This window comes from Lissotriton helveticus, chromosome 8 (assembly GCF_964261635.1).
Source record: "Lissotriton helveticus chromosome 8, aLisHel1.1, whole genome shotgun sequence".
Lineage (NCBI taxonomy): Eukaryota > Metazoa > Chordata > Amphibia > Caudata > Salamandridae > Lissotriton > Lissotriton helveticus.
In genome coordinates, this window is record NC_136069.1 from 1,068,551,254 (window position 1) to 1,068,577,431 (window position 26,178).

At 44.5% G+C, this 26,178-nt stretch overlaps 1 protein-coding gene across 2 annotated transcripts in view; it reads left to right on the top strand.

The window, feature by feature from the left end:
- The window catches only part of UGGT2 (UDP-glucose glycoprotein glucosyltransferase 2), a 1,586,510-nt gene that overhangs the window by 1,537,888 nt on the left and 22,444 nt on the right, over positions 1-26,178 (top strand). For both annotated transcript variants that reach the window (XM_078657956.1, XM_078657957.1), the window contains one exon: positions 1,156-1,303. In XM_078657956.1, the coding sequence (XP_078514082.1) occupies positions 1,156-1,303 (148 nt within the window). The remainder of the gene's footprint in view (positions 1-1,155; positions 1,304-26,178) is intronic.

Here is a 26,178-nt window from a genome sequence, read left to right on the forward strand (position 1 = left end):
AGGTCAATTAGGACTAATAAGAGCCCAAGTCTGGGAGAGAGTGAGGGGATGGGGAAAAGGGGGGAGCAATCGCTCCAACGTACAGTTGTCATGCGCCAGTGAAGCATCTGTATCCATGACCTGTGATGTGTACTATTGAATTTTTTTTTTTAACAAAGACAATCACAGGGTGGATGCTCAGGTGTTGTGGTACTGGGTGATTGTTGAGTTCTAAGCTTGAACTACTCCAACCTACCTCCCAGAGAAGCCCGTCACTGCTCGCTTTCACCCTCACAGAGTGAAATGCTGAAGCTGTTGTGCTTGGCCTAGTTTGCAGAGCCACAGTAGGATGGACCCCAAAACATCATAAGCAAACGACCCCGGTAGCCCCTACTTGTCTCAGGGGCCCTCGAATGGGGTCTGATAATATGCATCTTCAACCTTCGATGATGAGCAGCGATCACCACCATAAGTTTCGTAAATGGCTGAGGATCTCAGATGAGGTCTAAAGACAGCACAACAAACAGGAGGTGTTTTCCGACCCTACATTGAACCACAGGTAGTGTCTGTTAGGAATGCAGGATGGATATATGAAAATGTGCGCCCTACAGTGCATTTGGAGATGATTCAGACTGCGGGCTCATACACAGTGCAAATGTTATTTCCTTTAAAAAGGTTTTTAAAAAAAAGAGCTATTTTGGTCTTGGTAAATATAAAAAGCATTACATTATTGCAAATGTGCCTTATGAGCGTCAAATGAAGCTCAATATGATGAGTAGAAGTATAATAGAGGGTAGAAAAGGATCAGGTACCGCCAGACACCAATTTGAGACGCATCCTCTTCCTCAATGAGCCTAGCAGCATTTAGAAAACGTGACTTCGGGCACCCACCCATGCAACTGAAAACTGGTTGCAACTCATTTAAGCTTGAAGGTTAGAAGTATGTTGGAGATATGCTATGAGTAACTTTTACCTCATACAAAGAATATAGTGAGAAGGATCTACTCTTAAATTACTGTACCTTATAGAAATGATGATAATGCCCAATGGTGTAATTTGTAGCCCTTTTTACATTGTCTTAGTTATGTCAGTGGTAGACTATTGTAATAGGTAAAGAGTAAAGTTTGACTCCTCAGGGTGACTGAGTAGTAATAACTTGTTTTTTTGTACTTTCAGTGCAATAATCCCAAAACCAAAGAGCCCAAGCTCAAAGCCGCTGCACGGATTGTTCCTGAGTGGGTAGAGTATGATACTGAAATACGGCAGTTCTTAAAACGGGTGGACGATCAGAAGAAAAATCTAACCCAACCTTCTCCGCCAAAAGGCAAGAAAACTGTGGTCTTTCTGCTGCTTTTGTGCAGTTATGTTTTAACGATTAATGTGATTTTTGCAGAATCGTAAGCAAGAGAGTAACCAGAAATTAAAAATACTCCTATTTTGAACCAAATTTTTTATGGCACCAAGCAAGCGAAGAAAGTCATTGAGACCCTCCCCAGAAGAACTCTCTTGGCTTTTCCATCCAAGCGTCTATCTGTTCATTGTTTCATCCTTCCAACTACCTGAAGATTTCCACCATTTCACTTTTACATTGTCATCCATCCATTCATTCTTTCATCCATTATTTAGTCTTGCACCATTCAATAAAATGGTGAAAGACCACCCATCCATATCCAAACCTATCCATCAAACCTATCCCCCAAACATATCCATCCAATACTTCCACCATTTCAGTCATCCATTCCTCCATCTACCTTTCCATCCATCCTTCTGCTCATCTATATATATCCACCCATCCATCTCCTCTTTCACTCATTCATCCATCTTAGCCAACCTTCCTTTCACTCATCCATCCACCCTTATACCCACCCACTCATCCATCCTTTCACTCATACATACATCCTTCCACACCTTTACCCATCCACCCTTTCAACCATCCATCCACCCTTTCCCTCATGAGTCCATCCATCCACTTCACTTATCCACCAAGTCATTCACTCATCGATCCTTAGACTCAACCTTTCAATCATTCATCTATCTAGCCTTTCACTCATACATCCAACCATTCATCCTTTCATTCAAAAATCCACCCACCTTTTCACAATAATTATGAGCCTTCGCCAAGTTACAGTCAGAAGAGGCCCATCAAGAACTCCACCACCACTTTACCTGCAGGGGAGGGGGGATGCACAACACCCCTCTCCAGACCTATCCATCTCCAAATCTATCCATCATCCTTTTGCTTTTCCATCCACCCTTTCACTCCATCCATCTTCCCTTTCACGTATCCATCTGTCCACCCTTTGACCCATTCATCCATCCACCTTTTCACTAAACCATCCACCCAACCAGTGGTTTTGCGAACACCCGCTTTTGCAGCTTAAGCAGGGGTGTTGTTGATACTTAGTTATTTATGAGCCTTTCCTGTCTGCAGCTCTGCAGACACAAGTTCTTGAAAATAAGGGACATAGATAACAGAGGTCAAGCAAAGAAAGTTTATTACAACAAAGAAATTAATAGAAAAGTAGAGGGAAACAAAGAGAGGAAGAGTGGGGAGAGGGCTGGAGGAAAAGTGAAATGAAGGGCAAATGAAAATAAGGAAGAAACTGTGACTAGAAGGAAGGATAAAAAAGGATGAAAGGATGGATGCAAGGGTGAATGAACAATGGATAAAAGGATAAAACAATAGTTGCATGAGTGAGAGAAAGAAAGTTGTTTGAATGATGAAAGTCTGGATGAATGGATTATTGGTCGCCTGGATGGAGGTGTGGAGGGATGGATTGCTGGATTGATAAAAGGAGTGTGAATTACTGGATAGATGAAGAATAGGTGGATGAATGGATGTGTAAAAGAATGTATGAATGCTTGGAAGTGTGAGCGGAAGGAAGGATGAATGGAAAACTAATAATGAAAGGGTGGATCAACGGAATGTTGAAAGGATGGATTAAAGTATGAAAACAGGATAGATGGATGTATATAAGAAAGGCTTAAAGATGAAGGGAAGGCATTAATAAGGGACCTTATCTAGAGTGGTTAGGGTTTCCTCGCTTCGCTCACCCAATGGTATTCGAGGTCTGTATCAAAGTGGGGGGGGGGGGTGTATGTTAATTTGCTGGCTACTCCCTTGCACCCATCAGTCTAACCTTTCACTCACTCAGCCATCCATCATTTCACTCAGCCATCCATCTTTTCACTCATCAATTCACTCATCCTTCCACCCATTTACTCAACCTACCACCCATCCATCCTTTCACTCATCCATCCACCATTCTATCCATCCACCCTTCCTATCACTCATCCGTCCTTTCACTGATTCATCCGGTATCTCTCCATTCACCCTTTCACTCACCCATCCATCCTCCCTTTCACTTACACATCCTTTCCATCCATCCATCCATTCACTTACTTACCCACCCACCTTTTCACGTCTTTGTCTGCCGAGCTACAGACCGAAGAGGGCCATTAAGGACACCACACCACTATAGCTGTTAAAACTGGGGTTTCACAGCGCCCATGATAGCAAGGCCCTTTTTCATAAATCCTCTCTAACAATCTTAATATGAAATGAGTATGAATATCCTTGGTTATGCTGTGATTGCAAGCAGTATTGACTATGGGAGCTATTATTGATTCTTTTTCTGCTTGCATTCTGTTGAATTTAACTGTGACCGAAAATGTGGCAGTGTAAATGAGAGGTATGCGTAAATTAGGGGAAAATGTATATGAGTAATACATATTAGGGAGTGCAAAATGTATGTAATTTGCTTTCACTAAATTACACAAAATGTTGGCAAAATTGCACAAATTGCTAATTCACTGTCCGCCATATTTTAGTGCAAAATGCATCCTTGTGTCAATTTATGGCGCAAGGACATGGTTAAACAAAAGCAATGCGACTAACGTTCTCACCTAAATCCTACAACCGTCCTCTGTAGTTTCAGAGCCCTTACTTCCATTTAATGAGACACTTGTGAAGCCAGTCCTGCTTTGTGAAGAGGCCCTTTTTGGGCCTGGGAGTCCACAGTCCAATAAAAAGCATCATGGTCCTGTACCCCTTTATCCTAAATTGTCTTCTCACCCCTCACTGAGAGTCTGATGACATAGGTTGAACCCACTTGTTCCACAGCTCCTCTAGACTGGGGTTCAAAAGAAATTATTTTACAGGTACAAACATTTTTACTTCTGGCAGTCTGGCCCTCCGTTCTGCCAACACCATGTGCAATCTCTGCCAGTATGCCCATACTTTGTGGGAATTGGCAAAAATTGATGTAATCTGTTATCTTTAACATTTGTAGAAACCTTGCTTGGATCTGGTAAGCAATGGTCTGATGTCATCAAACACATCTTGATCTGTGGCCTGTTTTACACCATTGTAGTGGCTTGATCCACGGCCACCACAGATTGCAGGCATGCCTGGATGTACTACACAGGATTTACTGGAGTCGTCCAGACAACCCACATGGACATGTCCTTTGGTGGCGGGTGCTTTTTCGCCAAAAAGGCGGACTCTTCCATTGAGAATTTTAAGAACAGTCATTCAGTGGTGCTCTCTATAGGCCTGGCCATCCTGAAAAGCATTTTCATCAAGAGTACCTTCACTTCCAGGGCTTTTCATAAAGGCAACCCTCCTTGCAAGAGCAGCCTTCCAAGCATTCAGGAATACCAAGCAGTTCTACTGTTCTCCTCAGGACAGGAGTGGCTGTAAGGGATACCCACAACAACAGGAACGTTAGTGTCCACCATCTTTTTTTTTAGATCTGCCACCTTTATCCGGTGAAAATGTCTGCCTTCGGACTTAGTCACGTTTTTGAAGCTCAGATTCTTTTAGTGCGGCAAGGCTGCAGGCTGTAGCCGAAGAGGGCTCTACAAGGCCAGACACCTTCTCCACGAGGTCAGGCAGAATCTGGTTTGCTGCTGCAGAGAATACCTCATTGGGGGCAACCTGAGTCTGTGGCCCAGCAGTGACGCACCTTCCTCGGTTTGGCCTGGCATGTTAGTCACGCTTCTCTGTCAGTTCTCAGAGCAAAAAGTTGGTAAAGGGTTTTTTATTCCTGGGCTTCAGGAAGCTTCAGGAGGAGTGCACTCTGACACCAGCCAAGGGTCCATGACCTTGGGGATCAAACCTCACTTCAGCAGAGACCATCCGCAGGGTCATGGTCAGCTGCAAATGCAAGAAAAAGTCATCTTGGAGCTCGTTGTGTCCCTGTATCGCAAACAGAAGGTCAACCTTATGATCCTTTGAGTCCACTTAAAGGAGGGTACTGAGGATGCCACATGTATGCCCAGTGCCAGTTTCTGGGTGGGGTAATCTCCTGGCCACTCCCTAACCCATGGGTTAAAAGTTCCTAGGGGTGACTGTACTCAGTTTTTGCAGCACTTCTGTTGTGTTTAACTGTAAGCTATCCCACAATGCCCCTCTCTACCTAAATCTAACATGGTTGAACCCTCCTTTCCCTGGTCAGACCTCTCTGTGCCCATCCAAAGGTATGGCTGTGATAGTGGGTAAATCCTCCTTTGTGGTCACTCCAAACCAATTCCGGGGCAGCTCCCCCTCCAACTGGGTTTGGATCCAAGCTGACTAGGAACACAAAGGGAGGCTGGCCTAAGTGTAAGCAACCTCTGTCAGTGACAGGTAGGCAGCTTTGAAGCTCGGGAAGGGGCTGGCACAACACCACATGCCATCCTGCTCAAGAAAGAAAAACACCTCTCCACTCCCAAGCCTTCTGTCCACAGTCTGGGAGCAATACACATAATATCACAGGAGAGCCATAACAGTCAAGTGACACTGGCAGAAAGTGCTTCCATGAATCATAGTTCTAGCTCCACCCACACTGAAGATAAGCATTACAAAGTGTCATAATATAACCCAGTGTTTTTGTAGAGGAGGGCTAGGCTTGCCACCATGAGAAAAAGGTTTGGAGGTTTTTCACTGCCAGGACATGTAAAACATTAAATATACATTTCCTACTTTTTAAATACCATGCACTCCGTCCTATAGGCATTTAGGGGCATACCTGAGAGCCTGATAGGTTTTCAAAAAGGAGGTCTAGGCCTCGCAAAAGGTTTATTATGCCAAGTCGAAATGGCAGTTAAATACTGCACACACAGGCTGCAGAGGCATGCCTGGAGACATGTTTTCCAGATCTACTCTAGTGGTTAGCAAAATGAGAGCTGTAGCCCACTTGTAACATTTAATTTACAGTCCCTAGGTACATGTTGTACCATATACTAGGGACCTATTTTTTGTATTTTTAAAAATATATATTTTTATTGATTTTTTTTTTTAGAGGGGCACAAATAAATTCATGCATAAATTAGTTAAAAAAGAGATTTCATAGCAATAGAAACCCCAAGGTAAGAACATTTGCACTTTGATAAAACACCATTGATTTTATGTACAGTAAAACAATTCCATACTGCCACAGGATCCCCCGACCTCAGACTTCCACTGATAAATTGGTGCCCAGATAGTTTTCCCCAGTTTTTGGGCCCTTCGTCTTTCTGTTAGTAAATTCCTTTCTCCAAATTAAAAGTGGAAAGGAGTCGGGCAAGCCATTGAGAAACGGAGGGGGCCATGGGATTCAAATAGACTGTTAAATTGCTGACTCTAGTCACTGCCATGGCCAAAAACATAAAATATGGTTGGGCTTCATCTGATCCTATACTAGGGACTTATAAGTAAATTAAATGTGCCAAGTATGTGTATGCCAATTCAGCAATGTTTAGAAGGGAGAGCACAACAAAGCAAAGAGGTAAAGTACACACAGTTCTGTGGCCAGCAAAAACGATTTAAGCAAAAGGAGGACAACATCTGGGAGAATACCATGCAAGAGATGGCCATCTTCAACAGTTAGAACTTTTTCTAGTCTTACCTCTCTGATTTTCTATGATTTGTACTATTGATTGCACTGCAGGTTTTGGTGGCTGTATCCATAAAAGGTTATTCAGCTGCTTTGTCTGCCGATCATACCTCTCTGCTTACGTTGCACCTTTTTCTGAAATGTTTACTATATTTGTTCCCTCCCATGTCGTTTATCATTCTGCAGTGAGATTTCAGTCTAGTGTAAACGTTCCCCCAATCCTCTCCATTCGAACCATTTCATAGTAGTCCAATGTGTTAACTGTCTTAAAGATTATTTTCCTGGTGGCGTTAACCTTGGCCCGTAGGGTCGGTGAGCTTAAAGCTCTGACTAGCCAACTTTCATTGAGTTCTGCCCACGCAAACTGTTATGTTGCACGTTCTTCCTTCTTGCCAAAGTTTGGGCATTCCTTCCACATGGGCCAGTCCAACACTCCTGCGTGTTTCTTTCCTCTGTCTCACCCCACTATAGATGGAGAGATTCCACCAACAGGACATCGGGCAAGCTCAGTGGCGTAATAGATCTTGAGGGGGGCCTCCCTGCAAAGTGCATGCATGGGGCCCCCATGCTCCGGAATCAGCGCGGAGCTCTCAGCCCAGGGATCTGCCATTACCAGAGGGGGCCCCTCCACACCGTGGGGGTTGCAGGGACTTATGTTACGCTACTGCGAAAACATTTGGCCTCGGGCAGTAGTCGAGGAGTTCCAACAACCTGAGCCAGACAGAAAGAGGTTCCCCAAAGATGGTTATCCCCAATGATTAGCACCTGTCTCGCTGCAATTAAGCTGTAAAAGATTAGTGCTGATCCAAGCACTACCGGCCAATAGACAGGCCCAGAGGACTGATCAAGCTCTTCAGAGGGTCAATCAGAACACTGGATCCACTGAATCACATTAGCATAGGCGAATGCATTCATCCAAATTAACTTTTAATATATATGTACAGTCCAGCAGGGGCTGAACATGGATGTATGATGATACAACGCGATCATTTAGATCGCGGTACATTACATCGCTGTTTTTACAACGCAAGTCGTTACATCGACTTGCGCTGGAGGGTGCTGGACTTAGGAATAGTGTGATTTACTATTCCAACTCCAGTCTACGTACAGTAGGGAAGGTGATGGAATAGTAAATTACACAATTTCTTAGTCTAGAGCGCCCTCCAGTGCAAGTCGTTGTAACAACTTGTGTTTTAAAAACAGCAATGTAAATGTATTGCGGTGTTTTGACCGCGTTGTACAGGTCGTTTTCCGCTGCACATAAATATTTTTTTTTAAAGGAAAGGGGAAGAGATGATTCCCGAGGGACACCACAAAGGACTAAGTTAACTGCTGTCCACAAAATGAGGAAGTGTCAAGGGACAGCAGCCTCATACTGATGTGTTCACACTTGCGGAGTGCCTACAACATGACACTGGTGCATAAATAGGTCATTGGGCTCAAAGGCATATATTATGACGTGTTGCATTACAGCCATTAAAGGTCTAGCTAATGGTGGCTGGGAACGAAAGTCTACAACATGTGGCAGCCCCACGAAGCAAATTGCGGGCATTCTGCCTTGGACCTTTTCCAATTTATGAATACTTTCTACCACCTGAGATTTAAGGTTTTATCTTTCATTGTTGTAAGATCTCATGACTGTTAAAAGCATTGATACAACTCCTTGGGAATAACAAATAGAGGGGCATGCCCACTTCCTACCCCACACTTTACTACCTGCAACAAGTTTCAATATGGCTATAGCTTACAGACATTGGAAATTGCCACTCTGCATTCACAAAGTTACCAAGTCCGCAATGTGGTGGCTGTATGGGCACCAAGCAGTTTCACACTCCTGGATTGTCATTCATTCAAGGATTGTAATGAAGAAATCAGAGATGCAATGTGAAGGTAAGCTCCATGCCCACTGTGAGCCAGGAATCAGGTAAGCAGTTCACTGGGGACTGATAAAGTGAGTGTCTGCATCAGCTGGACCCTGTGGGAAGAGTTTAAACAGAGTGTATCCACACAGCTGCTCAGTGGTGACATTTTAAGTGTAGGATCCTCTTCCAGTCGTGGTTTTTAAGCCAGCAGCACTTACTGTGCTGGGATGTTTGACGGAAGGCTTGTTATTGCAAACTTATGAGTCCCAGAGTTCATCATGTTGTTGGCTAAAGAGCCTCAACTGTCGAGGCCACCTGACAGCTACAAAGGGCTCCTATAAGAGGACGCGCAAAAATCCAAACCTATGTAGTATTAGAAAAAATAACAGCAGGGATGTAGAAATCCTTCCTCTTTCAGAAATTAGTAGACCCAGTTGAGATTCATGAACTTCAAGCATTTGCTGCACAAGAACACAACTAAAACCACAGAAAATTATAAGGGCCGTATGTGCCAATAAGAAATTGCTTTTTTTCTTGGACACAGTACTGGAAACAGGAACGTGCAGCTTTGAGAAAAAAAAGACACTAAGGCAAAAATAATACACGCATTTACCTCTTAATATAATTAATGGGGCGTTTACCCTAAACAAAGATGAAAGGTGAACATTGGATATCATAAAACCTCAGTTGTGGATTAACCCCTTCCGTGCGGCCGCGATTCCCCCCGTGTGCGGCCGCCGAACGAACAGGGCGGGGCCGTGACGAACCCCAGCCGTCATCAGCACACGAGCACCGTGGAGCGTGACGGCTGGGGTTCTTCACCAGCGTGGAAGGGATTAAACCTCCTGGCCGGTGCTCGTTTTTACTGAGGCTCTGTTTAGAACTATTTTAAGTGTGTGCTTTTTATTTCCTCTTTTTGCAGCAGACAATGATGTATTGCAGCAGTAAAAACATTTTGGTAGTTTGTTGACAGAGGCCCACATAGTAGACTTTTGCAGTGTGAGGTAGAATAAACTGTAAGTAGCAACAAACTGAGCAAAATGGCCCTCCCATGTGGTATGTAATATGGTGATCATTAGAACCACCATGGAAACTGACACCACAAGCCACCTGAAGTACTTCATTGCCACGAATGCCAAGTCACCATCGTACCACACATGACATTCCGGATTTAAAAAAATCACATTCTGCCCCTGTGTTCTGCATGCAGCCGTCCTTCAGCTTTATCTTACAACTGTTTGTAACATTTGGAAAGTGGCATACGCGTGGGAGAATGAGGAGAATGTCAGTGAGAGAGTTCACGACAGTGACGTCCGTGCTATATACATTTTTTTTAAATAAATAAATATCGGGGGTGAATAGTGGGGTGTCATAGCCAGGACCCTACTTTGATCAGGGACTCTTGGTTCCAAACAAATAATAAGGTGCCTAGTGACTCTGGAATGTAGGTGACCCAAATGCACCCACCTACAGGATTTGACTTAGCCTCACACAGTGGAACCGGGGGCTGCTCCTGGGGGCGGCAGATAAATCTCCTGTGGGCGATGGAAGAGGTGAAATCCGCTGCCAAAAATATGATTTAGAAACGCATGATCATTTAATGGGGAGCAGATAGAGCGCCAGCCTTGAAACCCATGACATGCCTTGTGGGGTACGATGACACACTTAATGTACCGGACTTCGATGCCAACCCATATGCGTCAGTGGATGCATACCGACGATTTTGTGTGCAGTCCATGCTTGCTTTCATTTACCACAGTCACACTGGCTGCTCGCGTTCTTCTCTTTCCCCTGCAGCCAGTCACGCACCCACCCACTGAGACACCTCCCCACCATGGACCACTCACTCCTGCCTCGGCTCGGACAGACTCACCTGAGGCCTGGCCTGCAGCTTCAGTGACAGGCGCGAGCAGTCAGCAGAAGAAGGCAAGGCTAGCCAGGCATGGACTAGTTGTAATTATTCATCAGACTGGTAAAAGTATATTTATAAGCTTTATAAATATAATCCTCAAAACCAAATTATTCCTAACCACTACCCTGTGCAGAAGCGCCAACGTGGGCAGGAACTGATGAAAACTTCAGCTACACAAATCTCAGCTTTTATAACCTCTGCAAGGCCAACTACAGTGTTGGGTCCGGATAAAATTCCAATCAAAGTTTTACAAAAAAACGCTGATGACTGGAGCAAATTTTCAGTACCACTTTTCCAATATTGTTTGATGAGTGGAGAAATACCAGATTCTTGGCTGGGAGTATAGTGGTCTCTCCAAAAAAGCCAAAGAACTAATCCAGCTAATTACAGACAAATAGCTCTTCTCGAAGCCAAGGGTAAAACCTTTGCAGCTTGTGTCCTGGATCACTTAAAAGACTGGGCCTTTGCAAATAAAGTGATCCCCGCGACACAGGCCAGATTTCGCTCTAAGCACTCGACCCTGGATAACATAGCGGTACTTCAGACAGTTCTTGACAAATATGTAACGTTAAATGCTCACATTTTATGTTGTGCTTTTATCGATTTTTCAACTACGTTCAATAGTATAGATAGACCGATATTGTGGAGAAAAATTGAGAATTTGGGAATTTCTTCTGATCTTCTCACAATAATAATCTCCCTACATACAGCTACTTGGTGTAGAGTCCAGATGGGGAGAAAAAGGTCTAAATAAACCATTTCCTACGAAGAATGGGTTGAAGCAGGGCTGCTTATTAGCCCCCTTACTATTCTCTATTTACATCAGTGACCTTCCTGGTCGCTTTTCCCAAATTAAGAATTGCCCTCCAAAGTTATCACTTGTTGATATATACTGCTTAATGTATGCAGATGACATCATCATACTCAATCGTACTCCAATTGGCCTGGAAAGAAATCTGAACGAATTAAGTCAATATGCAACTGAAAATGTTCTGGTCCCAAATATATCTAAAACTAAAGCTCTCCCTATTAATGGCAGAAGGAAACCTTTATCTTTCACTTGGTCACTGGGAGGTAAGCAAATTGAGACAGTAAAAGAATATGTATATTTGGGCTGTATTTTTAAGCATAATCTACAAGATACAGCCCATCTCCAACATCTAGGGCGGAAGGCAGATTCACACGTTGGGGCGTTATTGAGATTTTATCGTTCTACGAGAAACAGACGCTTCAAAACGTTGTTGGAGGTCTATGGCATGAAAATCTCCCCAATATTATCCTATGCCATGGAATATACACAAGTCAAAACATGGCAGCAGATAAAAATAAAGGAAGGTAGTATTCTATGAAAACTGGTAATAGTTTCCCAATCTGTCCCAGTTCAAGCTCTTCGCCTTGAGCTATCTATAACAGGAATATTTGTCCGAGTAATCTCAAATATCATAAGATGGGCATATAACTCTTGCATGCAGCGCCAGACACATTAAGATATTTGATAAAACTTGAGACTTTTAGACAGGGGACATTCCGGTACACTTTTAATAGGGACCTGCTAAAAGCCCTTGAGGTCTCACAATTCACTTTTAGCACTTTTACAGGATTGGTCTCCAGCTCATCTGAAGCTCTTCTTAACACATATGGCCCCAAGAATCAGTTATGAAAGGGCTAAAGAATACTATATTCAACTAAAGCATTATAAAATCTTTGCTGAGAAAATAGTATTTTAAACACCTCAGCCTTACTTACAGTTCCAATTAGAGCATGGGGCAAGGCGTTGTATCCCCTGGGTATGTTGCATCTCATTATATCGATCACATTTAGTAGGAGAGAGTAGATGTTCGGCTCTTTGTGGGCTTTGCTGAAGTTAAGAAAGGTACAATATTAACTGACGTAGGGTTGACCTTTGCATAAAGATCTGTTAAATGTTGTCCAAAGAAGACCCTGTAGTTAGTATTTGTGCCCACTCCACAAGGACCACAGCAGCTTCTACTGGTCTCGCCAGAGGCGGCCCTGCGGCTAATATTTGCTGAACAGACACGTGGTCTTCCTTGTATACTTTTGCTGTGTTGCACTAATTCCTTTGGTAATTATCACTACTCAGTCCCACCTCTCAGGGAGGTGTTGCTTTGGGTATCATTCACAAGGTGAGGAATCTGTGGGAAGAAGCATTCATCCGAAGAACTTTGTTTAGGAGAGGAACTTGTGGTCTGCTGCATTTACAGATGTACCGTGATACTACTGGCTAATAAAAAATATGTTTAAAAAAAAAAAAAATAGGACAGGAACTTGTAAGGAGATATAGGGTGCACCAGAAATATCATTACCAAAGGTAAGTAACATTGTCATATCATGGGAAGGACTGTATTAAAAGTTGAGTTGGACTTCACATATGAAATGCACGCTCTCTTTTCTCTAATAACTGTGCACAGTTTGATAATGTTGCACAAAATTAGACAGATTTTTAATAAAGGGTTATTTTTTTTATTTAGTGCAGACTGATCAAGAGGGGTACAGTAATTCCGACAGTGTACCCAAGTTTCATAGAAAGTTTTGATCTGCACTGCTGTAAAAAAAATTGATGGAATTAAACCATCATGCCATTAGGATGCATCTTAACCAGATTATTTTCTCCCCAGGCAATTTGCATCAGCACAACATAACAAAAAACTCCACAATACGCCACAAAATCATACAGCAACATAATGCATACACCATGACATAACACAGCAATACAGTATAATTCCGCCACACCGCATTACAATAAACAACATAAAAGTAGTAATGATAATAAATCATACTTATATAGCACACTCTATGGTGTGTTTCATTTGTAGACAGTGATAACAAGCGTCAATCATTGCGCTTTTTTATTGGTCCTCGTTTTATCAAAGTTAGAAAAATGAAGCGCTGATGAGGCCTTCCTGGTGATAAACAGATTTCGTCCTCATTGGAGGTGACGTGGCATTTTGTTCCCAACTCCCCAGTCATAGTCATGCCATAAGTAATGGTGAAATGCCTGCTCTCAGTCTTCGACAAACAAAAATAACATGGGAAATAGTCCATTAGGAACAGTTTGTATGTTGTTTTTGTATAGAAGTAGATACAAAAAGTGAAGCTGACAGCAAACCCTCATATTTTAAAGAGATCAAGACGTAAAAAGAGTACATTGTTGAAATTATACCAAACTGTTCTCGGAAAAGGAGAAGATGAATAATCAATTATCTCAATTACACAGTAATATTTCTGTGAAAAGGACTATTAGTTCACTTTAATGCAGTGTGCGAGATGTGAAGCACATAGAAAATTAAAGAGTTGTTTTTTTTTCTAAAGAGAACTTTTTTCCATCGTTCTAGAGAGTACGCTTGTCATTGAAGAAACAAGCACGGTAAACCACTGTATAATGGATATCATAACCAAACAGTTTGCTAAATAAATATTACAATTAAAACAGGAGTACTACTACATGGGCAAGAGTATATCATTAAAAAAACTTCGAATTTTGGTAAATTAAAACGCCCCAGTGAAATATGTTGTGGATAAAGCCTGACTTAAACTCAACATCTGATTCCCCTAAAAAGCAGAATTTAGTTCGGCACCAGTAACAATAGCAAACTAGAACACCTTAAAACTAGGCTAGTTTTTTTAATCTATTGAAATCATAGATCACAGCCTGCAATGCATTGCTTATGACCGCAAACATGACATCATTAATGACCTCACTTATATCACGTGTGAGACTTTCAATTACATCATTGCTAATTGCATCACATACGCCATCCACAATACCATGGTCACTGACATCATTGTTGTCAATATATTGGACATCCATTGACCTTCCTCTGAGCTTCTTCACACTGGTATCCCATCCACTAGGTAAAGCATTGACTTACATAAGTGACTGGTAGACCTATGGCTTGACTTATAGCCAAGGCCTGTAATAAGTCTGCCTCGCAAGTGGATTGCCAGCTCAGAACGTGTCCTTGGGCCATTGCCTGTACTTGTGTTTCCTCCCCACACCAGCTAGGCACATGCTTTAGCTTCAGTCTCTTGCTTCTTTCTTCACCAGCACACACCTTAGCAGCATCCCGTGAGTGTGAGGCTAAGCATGGTACATTCCTGCCATGCCCTGTGCCCTCTCACCCTAGCACAGCACTCATTATACATGATCTTTGGCCACATTATGCTCACTCTCTGTTATCCCTAGGATCCACTTCCCCAACCTCAGGATTCATCTTCTGCCCGTACACTTTGTAAACAAATGATGTACCCAACAGGTGCCTCATGACCATATCATGTACACTCTGCCTACCCCTGAGCGACTACTGCTTTACGAAGTAGGTGTTGGGCAATAAATGTGACCGTAAGCCCACACTGCTCACTTTGACTCTTTCCATGTAGCTGCTCCACTCGCCATCGATCTAGGCCCAATGAATGGTAGGCTTATGGCTTGCCTCTTTAACCACACTCCACATTTTCACCTTTCCCATCAGCACCAACTGTCCATGACCTACAACTTTGTTCAGTCGGTTGCAGGTATATATTGTGGCATTCATTCAGCTATTTTCTGTGCGTTCTTCTTGTGCATCCACAAGGAAGAACTTATTAAAAACAGAGGATGCAATTTCGCAAAACTTTGGGGCTGCCATCCTGTGGTTTGACTTGGACGTGACAAAATTATTTCAGCCAGGCATCATCGCTTTCTATACAGCTCAATTGAGAGAGACACAACAGAATAAGACTAAGGCACAATTCTCTGTCATTTCAGCAACAAATTCCCTCCTATTTTTGATACTTCCACCAGGCTCTTTGCCTTTCGGGTTTCCTCCACTGCTCGCCTGGGTACTTCTCTCTTCCCCCATTTCCTACTATTGATCTTTTCGCCAAAAAATATTCTATTCCCTTGTGTATCTCACTCTGAACCTCCCACCTCACCTCTCCCACTTGTTCGTTTGTGTTGCTACAGCACCCTGACTCAGAATTGGCTGCTGCATTTGTACACATATGGTGCACCTATGCGCAGTTGGGCTTTCGTGACTCTATTGTATTGTAGATGACACCCTCAGGTTTCCTCCTTTGTTTTTGCTGGGTAAAGTTGGACAAGCTTATAGTTTGCTTGTCATAGTTGACTCCCTGGTGTCTCAGTCAATGTGGCTTCCGAGGACAAAACGGAAAATTTGAAGGTTACTCATTCCTCAGGCGTCAGACTGGATCTGCACACTTTAAAAAGGAAACATCCTTTATGTAGTGACCTGACAGATGGGCGACTGGACAGGAGGGGACACTAGGACCCTGTGGGTCATGAGGGAGGTGACCAGGTCACCGGACACGACATCCTGTTAGGGGACAGGAAGGGGACGGACACACAAGAAGGACGGAGCAAGGGGACGGACGTGCCGAGGCTCGCTGCTGCAAACACAATAAAGAATATTGCATACACTCACCTGAGTCCCGTGTGTGGTGTATCGGCAGTCCGGCTACAAGTACATGACAACTGGCGACGAGGGGAAACGAGCCGACGCGCAGATCGACGTGTAGATCGACGTGTAGATCGACGCGTGGATCGACGTTCGCATGCTGACCTCGCCATCAGGAGTAACCAGGTGCCCACCCTGGATCAGCTGGTACGAGAAGAAACGAGGAGAGGAGCGATATCGGAGCCCACCCGACCGCCTCTGAAGCAAGCAAAGAAAATCCGCGGTAAGCGCGAAGCTTCGAAATCAGACGCGCGAGCTCTCGCGAGAGGCTGGGAGTCTCGGCGGCCATTTTAGATCCAGGCGGCTGAGCCAATAGGAGGCGAGAGCGTGGTGGGCGGCCATTCTAGAGTCAGGCGAGAGCGAGATTTCGAGCGCGAAATCTCGCGAGAAGAGCGGCGGTCATTTTAAAGAGGACATTAAAAGAAAAGGACATTGAAAACAACAGAGCAGCCATAACAGAGTCAGGCAAAAAAGAAGACAAAGAAGGAAAGGTGTTAAAAGACTGGAATAAGAGCAAGAGAAGCTAAAGAAAGGTTCAGAGAAAGGAGAGAAAAGCAAAAAAAAAAAAAAAAAGAAAAGGAAAAAAAAGTGTCGACTTAAGCAGCAATGGAGCAATAAAGCACAGGCAAATGCAATAAAAGGAAAATAAAGGAAAAAGGAGAAACAACAAAGAGAAAAGGTCAAAAGAAACAGGAAACGCAGGAAAGAACAGAAGAGTGCCAGGAAGAGCACCTAGAACAGAAGAGTGCCAGGAAGAGCACAAGAAACAACAAAAGAGTGCCTGGAAAGCACAGAGAATAGAAGAGTGCCGGAAGAGCACGGAGAATAGAAGAGTGCCAGGAGGAGCACCGGGAACAACAAAAGAGTGCCAGGAAGAGCACAGAGAATAGAAGAGTGCCGGAAGGGCACGGAGAATAGAAGAGTGCCAGGAGGAGCACCGGAAACAACAAAAGAGTGCCAGGAAGAGCACAGAAAAGAAGAAGAGATAGCACAGGAAACAGACAAATAGTGCCAGGAAGAGCACAGAAAACAGAAGAGTGCCAGGAAGAGCACACGAAACAACGAAAAAGTGCCAGGAAGAGCACAGAGAATAGAAGAGATGGCAGAGACGAAACTAGAAAGACAAAGTGCACAATACAGAAGACGGCCACCCCTCAAGTTGTCTGAGCCACAAGTAGGGTTTAGAGAACAAACGTCACTAGAGAATATCCTGTCGCTAGCAAGAGCGGAGGCAAGAGCGACAGCACACGCTAAGGAAATGGAGCGAGGAAAAGACAAACGGGTGGAGCAAGATAGCGCGGGCAGCTGGAAAAAAGACAGGAATGAACAGGCCACAAGGAAACACCATGAAGGAACATGCTACAGGAGTGGATTTGAAGTTGCACATCGAGGCCCATGCCTAACATTTGGCCAGATGTGCAAGAAATGGAATGGGAGAAATGGCTATGCCAGCGCACGCCAAAGAGTGCAGTTCAGGAACGACAGAGGAAGACTATGGAGACCGCAAGTGTCAACAAGTAGACATGTTGAAACCGGAAGAAGGAGCTCATCACTAGAATCAGAGGAAGAAGAAGAAGAAAGGACTGAACGACTCTGTCTTATGACGGATGTTACCACAGAGTCAACTGATGAAGATGAAAAAGGAAAAAGAAGGTACCTGGGGGGCAAAAGCAAACTGAAAAAGGCAGAGTATGTGACTATAGGAGTAGGATCACACAAAACAAAGATTGTCTTGTACAGCGGTGCAACATGTAACGTCATGTGTGTATCGGAATACGAAAAGATGAAGAGAAATCAGACGTCGAGACTGTCCCGAGTTGAGGTTTTCACTTGGGGGTCACGGAAACAAGTGACAAACATGGGGAAATTTACAGAAGAGTCGACACACGAAGACCAAAGGATCAAAGAGGACATTCATGTGCTGAAGGGCGACATCCCGGCGCCATGTTCGCTGAGCATCATCACAGCTCAGACAATGGGTCTCATGGCCATAACATACAGCATGCCAGAGAAAAGAAGCATCCTAAAAGAATACCCCAAGCAGCGCACTGAACTGACTGTAAATACCAGCCCAGTGGGACTGGGAGCAATATTGGCACAACACAAAGCAGGAAAAGATTCCCCAAGACACATGGTGACATATGGGAGCAAAGGTCTATCAAACGTAGAAGAAGGATACTCCCAGCCGGAAAAACAGAGCTTGGCGGCAGTGTGGGTGTGTGAACGCTACCACATGGTCATCCACAGAAAGCTATTCAAAATCATAACAGATCACCAAGCACTGGTAACAACATGCGGACACCGAAAAGGAATGAGACCGCCCAGGTTAGAGAAGTGGGGGACAATGCTGATGGATCATAACTTCAAAAGGATACACAAGCAGGGGAAGGAACACAATACAGCAGACGATATATCAAAGCAAACCCTACCACAAGTGTCCCAAGCGACAACGATGGAGGAGGAACATCTAAAGTTTGCACTGAAGCGTAACACACCGGCAACGATAACAATGAAAGAACTAGAACAGTAGACAAAACAAGACATCACCATGCAGACCATAATGAAGGTGACCACACAGCAAAGGTGGAGGCACCCCAACAACAACAGCAGCTGGGGGAAAAAGGTAGTGAAGGAAGAGCTGTTGGCGTTCAAAAAGATTAGCGAAAAACTATCAGAAAGCGAGAACGGAATAGTGATGAAAGGCACCAGGATAATAATATCACGGACGCTGAGAAGAAGGACAGCAGAATTGGCACATGAATCACATAGAGGGACTGTGGCAACAAAAAAAATGGTGCGAGAAAAAGTATGGTTCCCGAGATTTGACAACATGGGAGAAGAAAGTGTGATGCACTGTCACATCTGCCAAATAACGGGGCCCACATCAAAGCAGGAGCCACTGCAAATGTCTGCATTTCCAAAAGCAGCATGGACAGAGCTGGCAGCTGATTTCTACGGGCATTTGAAAGCAGGAAATTACCTACTGGTAGTAATAGATGAATTATCCAGATTCCTCATAGGGAGACAGGTGGAATCAACATCAGCCAACGCAATTTTGCCAGCCCTGGATGACATAGTGGCAGCATGGGTGTCACCGCAGACACAACAAACAGACAATGGACCACCATTCTTTAGTGACGAATGCAAAAGGTTCGTGGAGTACCTTGGGATCAACGATCGACGAATAGCGTCTCTGGTGCCGCAAGCAAACAGAATGGCCGAACGAGCTAGGGGAACGATCAAAAAGGCAATACAGAGCAACAAGCCAACACAGATCTCAATTGGACAAGCACTATGTCAGGTGCTGAGAGACTGTCGAAACACCCCTCACAGCCCCACAAGAAGATGCTCTGCGGAGCTGGTGTTAGGGCGATCAAGTAGAACGAGGTTGCCCCAAGTGAAAGAAGTGGAAAGGGTGGAACAAAAAGACATAGCTGAAAGAGACAAAGAAGCGGAAACAAGAATGAAGGCGTATGTTGATCGGAAGAGACATGCAACGGATGCAAAAGCGAAAGAAGGAGACACTGCGCTAATTCGACAAAGACAACCACGGAAGTCAGACAGCACTTTCGCAAAAGACCCACTGACGGTAATGGAAGTGGAAGGGCAAATGAAAACGGCGTCAGCAGGACAATACCACATCACCAGGAAGAGGAGCGGCCGAAACAGAGGTTGAAGAAAGACGCCCAAAGGAAAGCAGCACAAGAGGATTTAATAGAACAAAGACCAAAAGAGAAGGCAAGAAGCCCAAGAGACTGATTGAGGAGATACAAAGAAACGGAGACCTGTGGACACACTTTTTCTGGAAATCAATCTCTCTCTCTCTCTCTCTCTCTCTCTCTCTCTCTCTCTCTCTCTCTCTTTCTCTCTCTCTCTCTCTCTCTCTCAATCTCAATCTCTCTCTCTCTCTCAATCTCTCTCTCTCTCTCTCTCTCTCAATCTCTCTCTCTCTCTCTCTCTCTCTCTCTCTCTCCCACCCCCACCCGTATCATCAGCAAATACTGGTCAACATAAAAGGGGGTGACAATGTCCAGTGAAATGTACCAAAGATTTGTTTGTATGTACCAAAGATTTGCTTGCGACAAGGGGGGAGGTGTAGTGACCTGACAGATGGGCGACTGGACAGGAGGGGACACTAGGACCCTGTAGGTCATGAGGGAGGTGACCAGGTCACCGGACACGACATCCTGTTAGGGGACAGGAAGGGGACGGACACACAAGGAGGACGGAGCAAGGGGACGGACGTGCCGAGGCTCGCTGCTGCAAACACAATAAAGAATATTGCATACACTCACCTGAGTCCCGTGTGTGGTGTATCGGCAGTCCGGCTACAAGGACATGACACTTTACTCTAAAGTTTTCTTCGTATAACATTCACCTTGCATTTTTTTTACATCGTAAAGGCTGCTGGCTTGCTCTTCGAGGCAAGATGGCTGCCGACAGGGTGTGCTGAATAGTCGCTCTCAGCCCTCTCGCCAAGTCTCCTTCATGACAGCTTGAAAAAGATAGCTATACTAAGTCTAGCTCCTGGTGATTCGACTACGACCGGTGCGGCTGGATGGCGAAGAGATACCTGTTGCAGGAGAGCCTACTGTACTTTGAAAACGTGAGAACAGCAGTGAGGATAGCTGGTTATAAGTTTTTCCAGTACTGTACTGGAGTAGTACTGAGGCTCTCTCATCTGCCTGTGCAAGGATTTTCCAAAAAGCAGCAGCAGCGGATCAGTAAAAACATGCCGCCGCGCCCGTTACGGCCTGAGAGAGAGAAGGAGAAGGAGACGGGGAGATCAACCCCGGACGTAACTGCAGGAAAATGCCCAACTACTTCACAAAAAAGAGACCTTCCCTTGAGCGCTAAGGCGGGCACTACCCGGAAAACAGCAGCAGCGCCTAACTTGCCAAAAGTAAAAAAGTCAGAGAAAACGGAGAAAATGGAAAAATCGGACATGAGAGGAAAAACCTGCAAATTAGATCTGAAAGCAGCGCCTGGAGGCTCTGAAGCGATGCTAATGCCTCCGTCAATGGCTTCGAGCGGAAACTCGAAACAAACCTCAGATCAGAATCTAATGGCACCAAAAGGCACAACGCTTCGTCAGCCTACCTTGCGGGAGGTGCTTTCACCGAGGGTCGGTGGTTTGGAGCAGGGTCACCCGGCCGCGGCGTTGGAAGCAGAGGCAGACAGCCTTGAGGACGCCGCGCAGAACGCTCAGTATACCGCTCTCACCACGCCACTCGCTACGGCTTTGGTGGTTGCCAAGCAACAGGCAGCCAAAGATTCTGACACTTCCGGGCAGCCTGCTGGTAGCAAGCAGAATGAGCTGGGCTCTGTTGATGGAGGTCCTCCTGAGCCAGTACTCCCGGGTTGCATTGGAGATGGAGCGACCGAACCAAGGGAAGTAGGACTATGTGGCTACTCCAACAGGGAAAATGAAGCGCCCTGTGCAGATACTGGCACCGCGGACATGCTAGAAGCCCTAATGCAAGTGGAGGCCGAGTTGAAAACTGGGGATACCTCACTCGGGGAAAAATCCCAGATAAGTACGGCCACTGCATCAATTGCAGGTAGGGTGGAAGGGGCAGAAGGAGGCTCTATGGAGGGAGAATGCTTTTATTCTGTTGAGGAAAATACAGATACAGATACAGATTTAACTTCTGAAAATGAGACTGCAAGTGAGACTGGGTTAGAAGAGGAGGATGAGGGGGAGTCAACCTCTACTTCTAGTAACCTGGGGAAAGAGAGTACACAAAAAAAGATGCGGTCAAAAGCAAGGACAAAGACTCCTGGCTCAATATCTAGGGCTGGGGAGAGGCTGGTTTGGGACTCAGCTACCTCCGTCACTTACGATGAGAATACTATCGTACAGTCACAGTCACAGGGCCCGCTCGATATGATTTCAAATACATTGAAACAAATGCAAGGAGAGGCTAGTGCAGAAAGCCGGAGGGCAAAACTTGCCACGAAAAAAATACATAACACTCTGAAAAAGGTTAATAAGCTGTATGATGGAATGATTACTAGAGTGACTGAAGTTGAGGAAAGGACTGGAAGACTGGAGGATGAGATGGGGGCCTGGCATGAATTTAAGAGCAGTCAGGAGAAGAGGGCTGAGGATATGCTTTGGAAGCTGGAGGAGGTAGAGAATCGTCAAAGGAGGAATAATATTCGCCTTTTGGGAGTGGAGGAGGGGGCCGAAGGGCAGAACATCATGCATTTTGTGATAAAACTATTGCAAGGGGCCTTCCCAGAATCAGACTGGCAGTGGGAGAAGGAGATCCAACGAGCACATAGGTTTCCATTCACAATAAAGAAAGGTCGAATGAAGGCCGGTGGGCAGGGGGAGAGAGCTCCCCTCCCCAGGGCAATCCTGATATACGTCGGAAACTATCTCCTGAGAGAAGAAATCATAGAGAAAGCAAGACCAGATAAAATGCGGACTTTTAAAGATATCTCCTTTTTTGCCAGACCAGACTTTTGCCACGTTACCGTGGAAAGACGATGGAGATTGAGACAGCTTATTAAGCCATTTCAGATTTTAGGTTCTGAGGCTTATTTGCTTTTTCCAGCTAGATTGAAAGTAATTGCAAGATGGAAAACAATGATGTTCTGGTCTGAAATAAAAGCCCAGGAATTTTTGGACTACCTGAAAACACAGAAGGGAGGTTAAACATGTAACTTTGAAATGATAAATATTTGAAGGCTGGATATGAACATGGACTATTGTACAAACTGTATTAAGAAATATAATAATACATGATAGGATCTGGTTTGTGTGTGGGGTTTTTGGGTTGGTTGATAGGGAGCACATGGAACTTAGTAGGGGAACCTAGAGCGGGTTAAGGAAGGAGCAAGGCGGGAGGCTGCGACTTACACACACTGAAGTAGCCACACATAGGTCTGGTGACCTATTTGCCTTTAGAGGGGGACGGGGGAGGGGAATGTTGGGGAACTGGGTGGGTAGGGGGGGATAGGGAACACAGGGGGTGGGGGGGGAGAAACAGAGAGAAGTAGTGAGTATAACAGTTCGATTCAGCACAAAAATAGACAGAGCAAAATAATTCTGAAGAAGGAGACATATTATATGCCTAAGAAGTGTGTGTACATACAAATGTTATTCGCAATACATGACAAGAGTATAATTATAGGCGTAAGTCTAGGTGTAAGAGGATCTAAAAGGGGATTAGGAATGTGGCTAGGAAATAAGAAAAGTTGTAATGAGCTGTAGAATTGCGAGCATCAATGTGTGTGGTTTAAATGAATCCAACAAGAGAAATAAAGTGGCAGCACTGTTGGGTGCGCTGCACTTGGACTTAGTATGTCTACAAGAGACCCATGTGGAGGCGGCACAAGGATACCTTCTAGGGCAATTAGGATTCGCTGTTTTAGCTAATTCGAAACAAGGTGCAAGGAACAGAGGGGTGGCGATCCTAGGGAAAAGTAGGGACGTGGTAGTAAATAAAAAACAGGAGGATGAGTGGGGGCGGTGGGTCATGTTGGATTTGACATTTAGGGGGGGGAAGTTCACCTTGGTAACAGTGTATGGGTCAACACAAGATGATCCTGAGATATTTCAGTATCTAGATTCAGAGCTGGCGAAATGGCCCGAGCCGATAGTGCTATGTGGAGATCTGAACATACACGACTTTAGAAATCCTTTGCTGCAGTCAGGGATCCCCTTCACAGGGAGAAAAAAAAGAACTTATAGGGTATTATGCGACCTGGTTCGTAATAACTCCTTGTTTGATCCCTGGTTAGAGTTATATCCAGCCGTAGATGGCAGCACATTCTATTCTGCCCCACACAGGGTGATGGTTAGGTTGGACTATTTCTTAATTTCTGGGTCCTTCATAAATAAGTTTGCGATAGAAAAACATCCCCGCCTAATTTCAGACCATACCCCGTTGGTATTAACTATCAAAATAGGTCAAGATAGGAGGGAAATTAGGGAGTGGACATTTGAAAGGGCTTTATTGCAGGAGGAGGGGTATAAAGAGCGTATGAGATCCTGGATTAGAAATTACTGGGATATTAATAGGGGCACAGCTAGTCTGGGGATTGTTTGGGATGCCTTTAAGGCTGGGATAAGAGGTGAGACGCTGAGCTATGTGTTAGCTACAAGGGCAAAGGAAAAAAGTATGATGATGGATTTAAATAGGAAACTGCTGGAGGCGGAGAGGGGACTGGGAGAAGCGATTCAACAACGGCAGCCTCTTGAGCCATGTCTATTGAGAATTGTGTCACTTAAGGCAGATGCTACTGAATTTTTATCAAGGAAGGTGGTGGGGAAATATCTGGCTAAAAAAGAGGGGATATATGAATTCAGCGAAAAAGTTGGGCATTTGTAGACGGCACGTACTAGGCAGCGAGCGGCTGCAGCGGATATCTTAGAAATGACAGATAAGCATGGAAATAGAATAGTAGGGGCTGAAGGGATCCGTGAAATCTTTAGACAGTTCTATGCATCCCTATATAAGGAAGATACGGAGGGAGATCCTCAGGAAGTAGAGAGGTATCTGAGGGGTGTGGGTACAGTAGGTATCTCTCCAGAAAATAAGGAAGAGCTGGAGGTGCCATTTAAGAAAGAGGAGTTTATAGAGGCACTCAAACGTCTTCCTTCTGGTAAAGCCGCAGGCCCTGTCCAGCTACCTGTAGAGTTTTATAAAGTATTTATTGACGAGGTGGGGATGGATATGTTTGAAGTTATGAGTAGGGCACAATTAGGGGAGGCAGTTCCTGACTCATGGGGGGGGGGGCGGACGTAGTGGTGATTCTTAAAAAAGGGAAAACCGCTATTCAACCAGGATCATACAGACCAATTACGCTATTGAATGCGGACGTGAAAATTTACTCCAAAATCTTAGCGAGAAGGCTGGCAGGAGTTATTGAAAAATTAGTCGTTAACTCCCAACATGGATTTATACCAGGCAAGGGGACTACTCAACATACAAGGCAGGTAATAACTTTTTTTGATGCAGCTGGTATCCCAGGAGACTCTATGGCAGCGATTTTTTTAGACGCTGAAAAAGCTTTTGATAGAGTCTCCTGGGAGTACCTCTGGGGGGCACTGAGGTGGAATGGCATTGGTAATAAATACATTAAAGCAATTCAGACGCTCTATAAAAATCCCACAGCCAGAATTAGGGTGTGTAGGGGGCATTCTGTAGGAATTAGTATTGAAAGAGGAACAAGGCAGGGTTGTCCGTCATCGCCCCTTTTATTCGCTCTATATTTGGATCCTTTCCTGCGTCGTTTGGAATTGAACTGCAGGATTCCTAGGATGAGTCTGAACGGATGTGAAGCCAAAACATTGGCATACGCGGACGATGTGGCTATTTTAACCCCTTATCCGGAGGAGGCGATTGTGGAAATAGAGAAGGAGGCAGAACTGTTTGGGCGAGTTTCTGGATATAGCTTGAATAAAGCTAAGACCCAAATAGTCTGCAATCAATATGCACAATATGGTGGAGATACTAGGATGGTAAAATCTGCAGTCTACTTGGGGGTGGAAATATCCGCGGATTTAGATGCAGTAGTGCAGAATAATGTTGCTCCCTTATTGGTGAAGGTAAAATCAGATCTGGAACGGCTTAACAATTTACATCTGTCTTTAGTTGGGTGTACAAATGCAATAAAAATGCTCATACTTCCAAAATTTCTGTACTATTTTAGGGCAATTCCGCTATTTTTTTAAGCAAAATGGTTTCTGGCATTAGAAGGAATCCTTAACAAATTCATTTGGGCCCATGGCAAAACACGGAGGGCATATCGATATATGACACTCCCTAGAGAAAGAGGTGGTTGGGGGGCACCCGATTTTAAATTATACTACTGGTCTGCGGCTATTCAATGTATGCAAGGCTTACTAGGGGGGGTGAAGATCCAAGGGTAAGGGATTGGTCCTCTAGAATCTATAAGGTTGTACTTGGGGAAGAGGTGGAAAATTGCTTTATATCCTGTGTAGAATATGGGCATTTTAAAAGGACTAGATATAAAACGGTGGAGGCAGGTGTTAAGATATGGACGGCATTTATGAAAAAAGTTGGATTAGGAAGGTTTAATCGATACACCAGGCTGTTTAAAAACCGGTCATTCCCAAA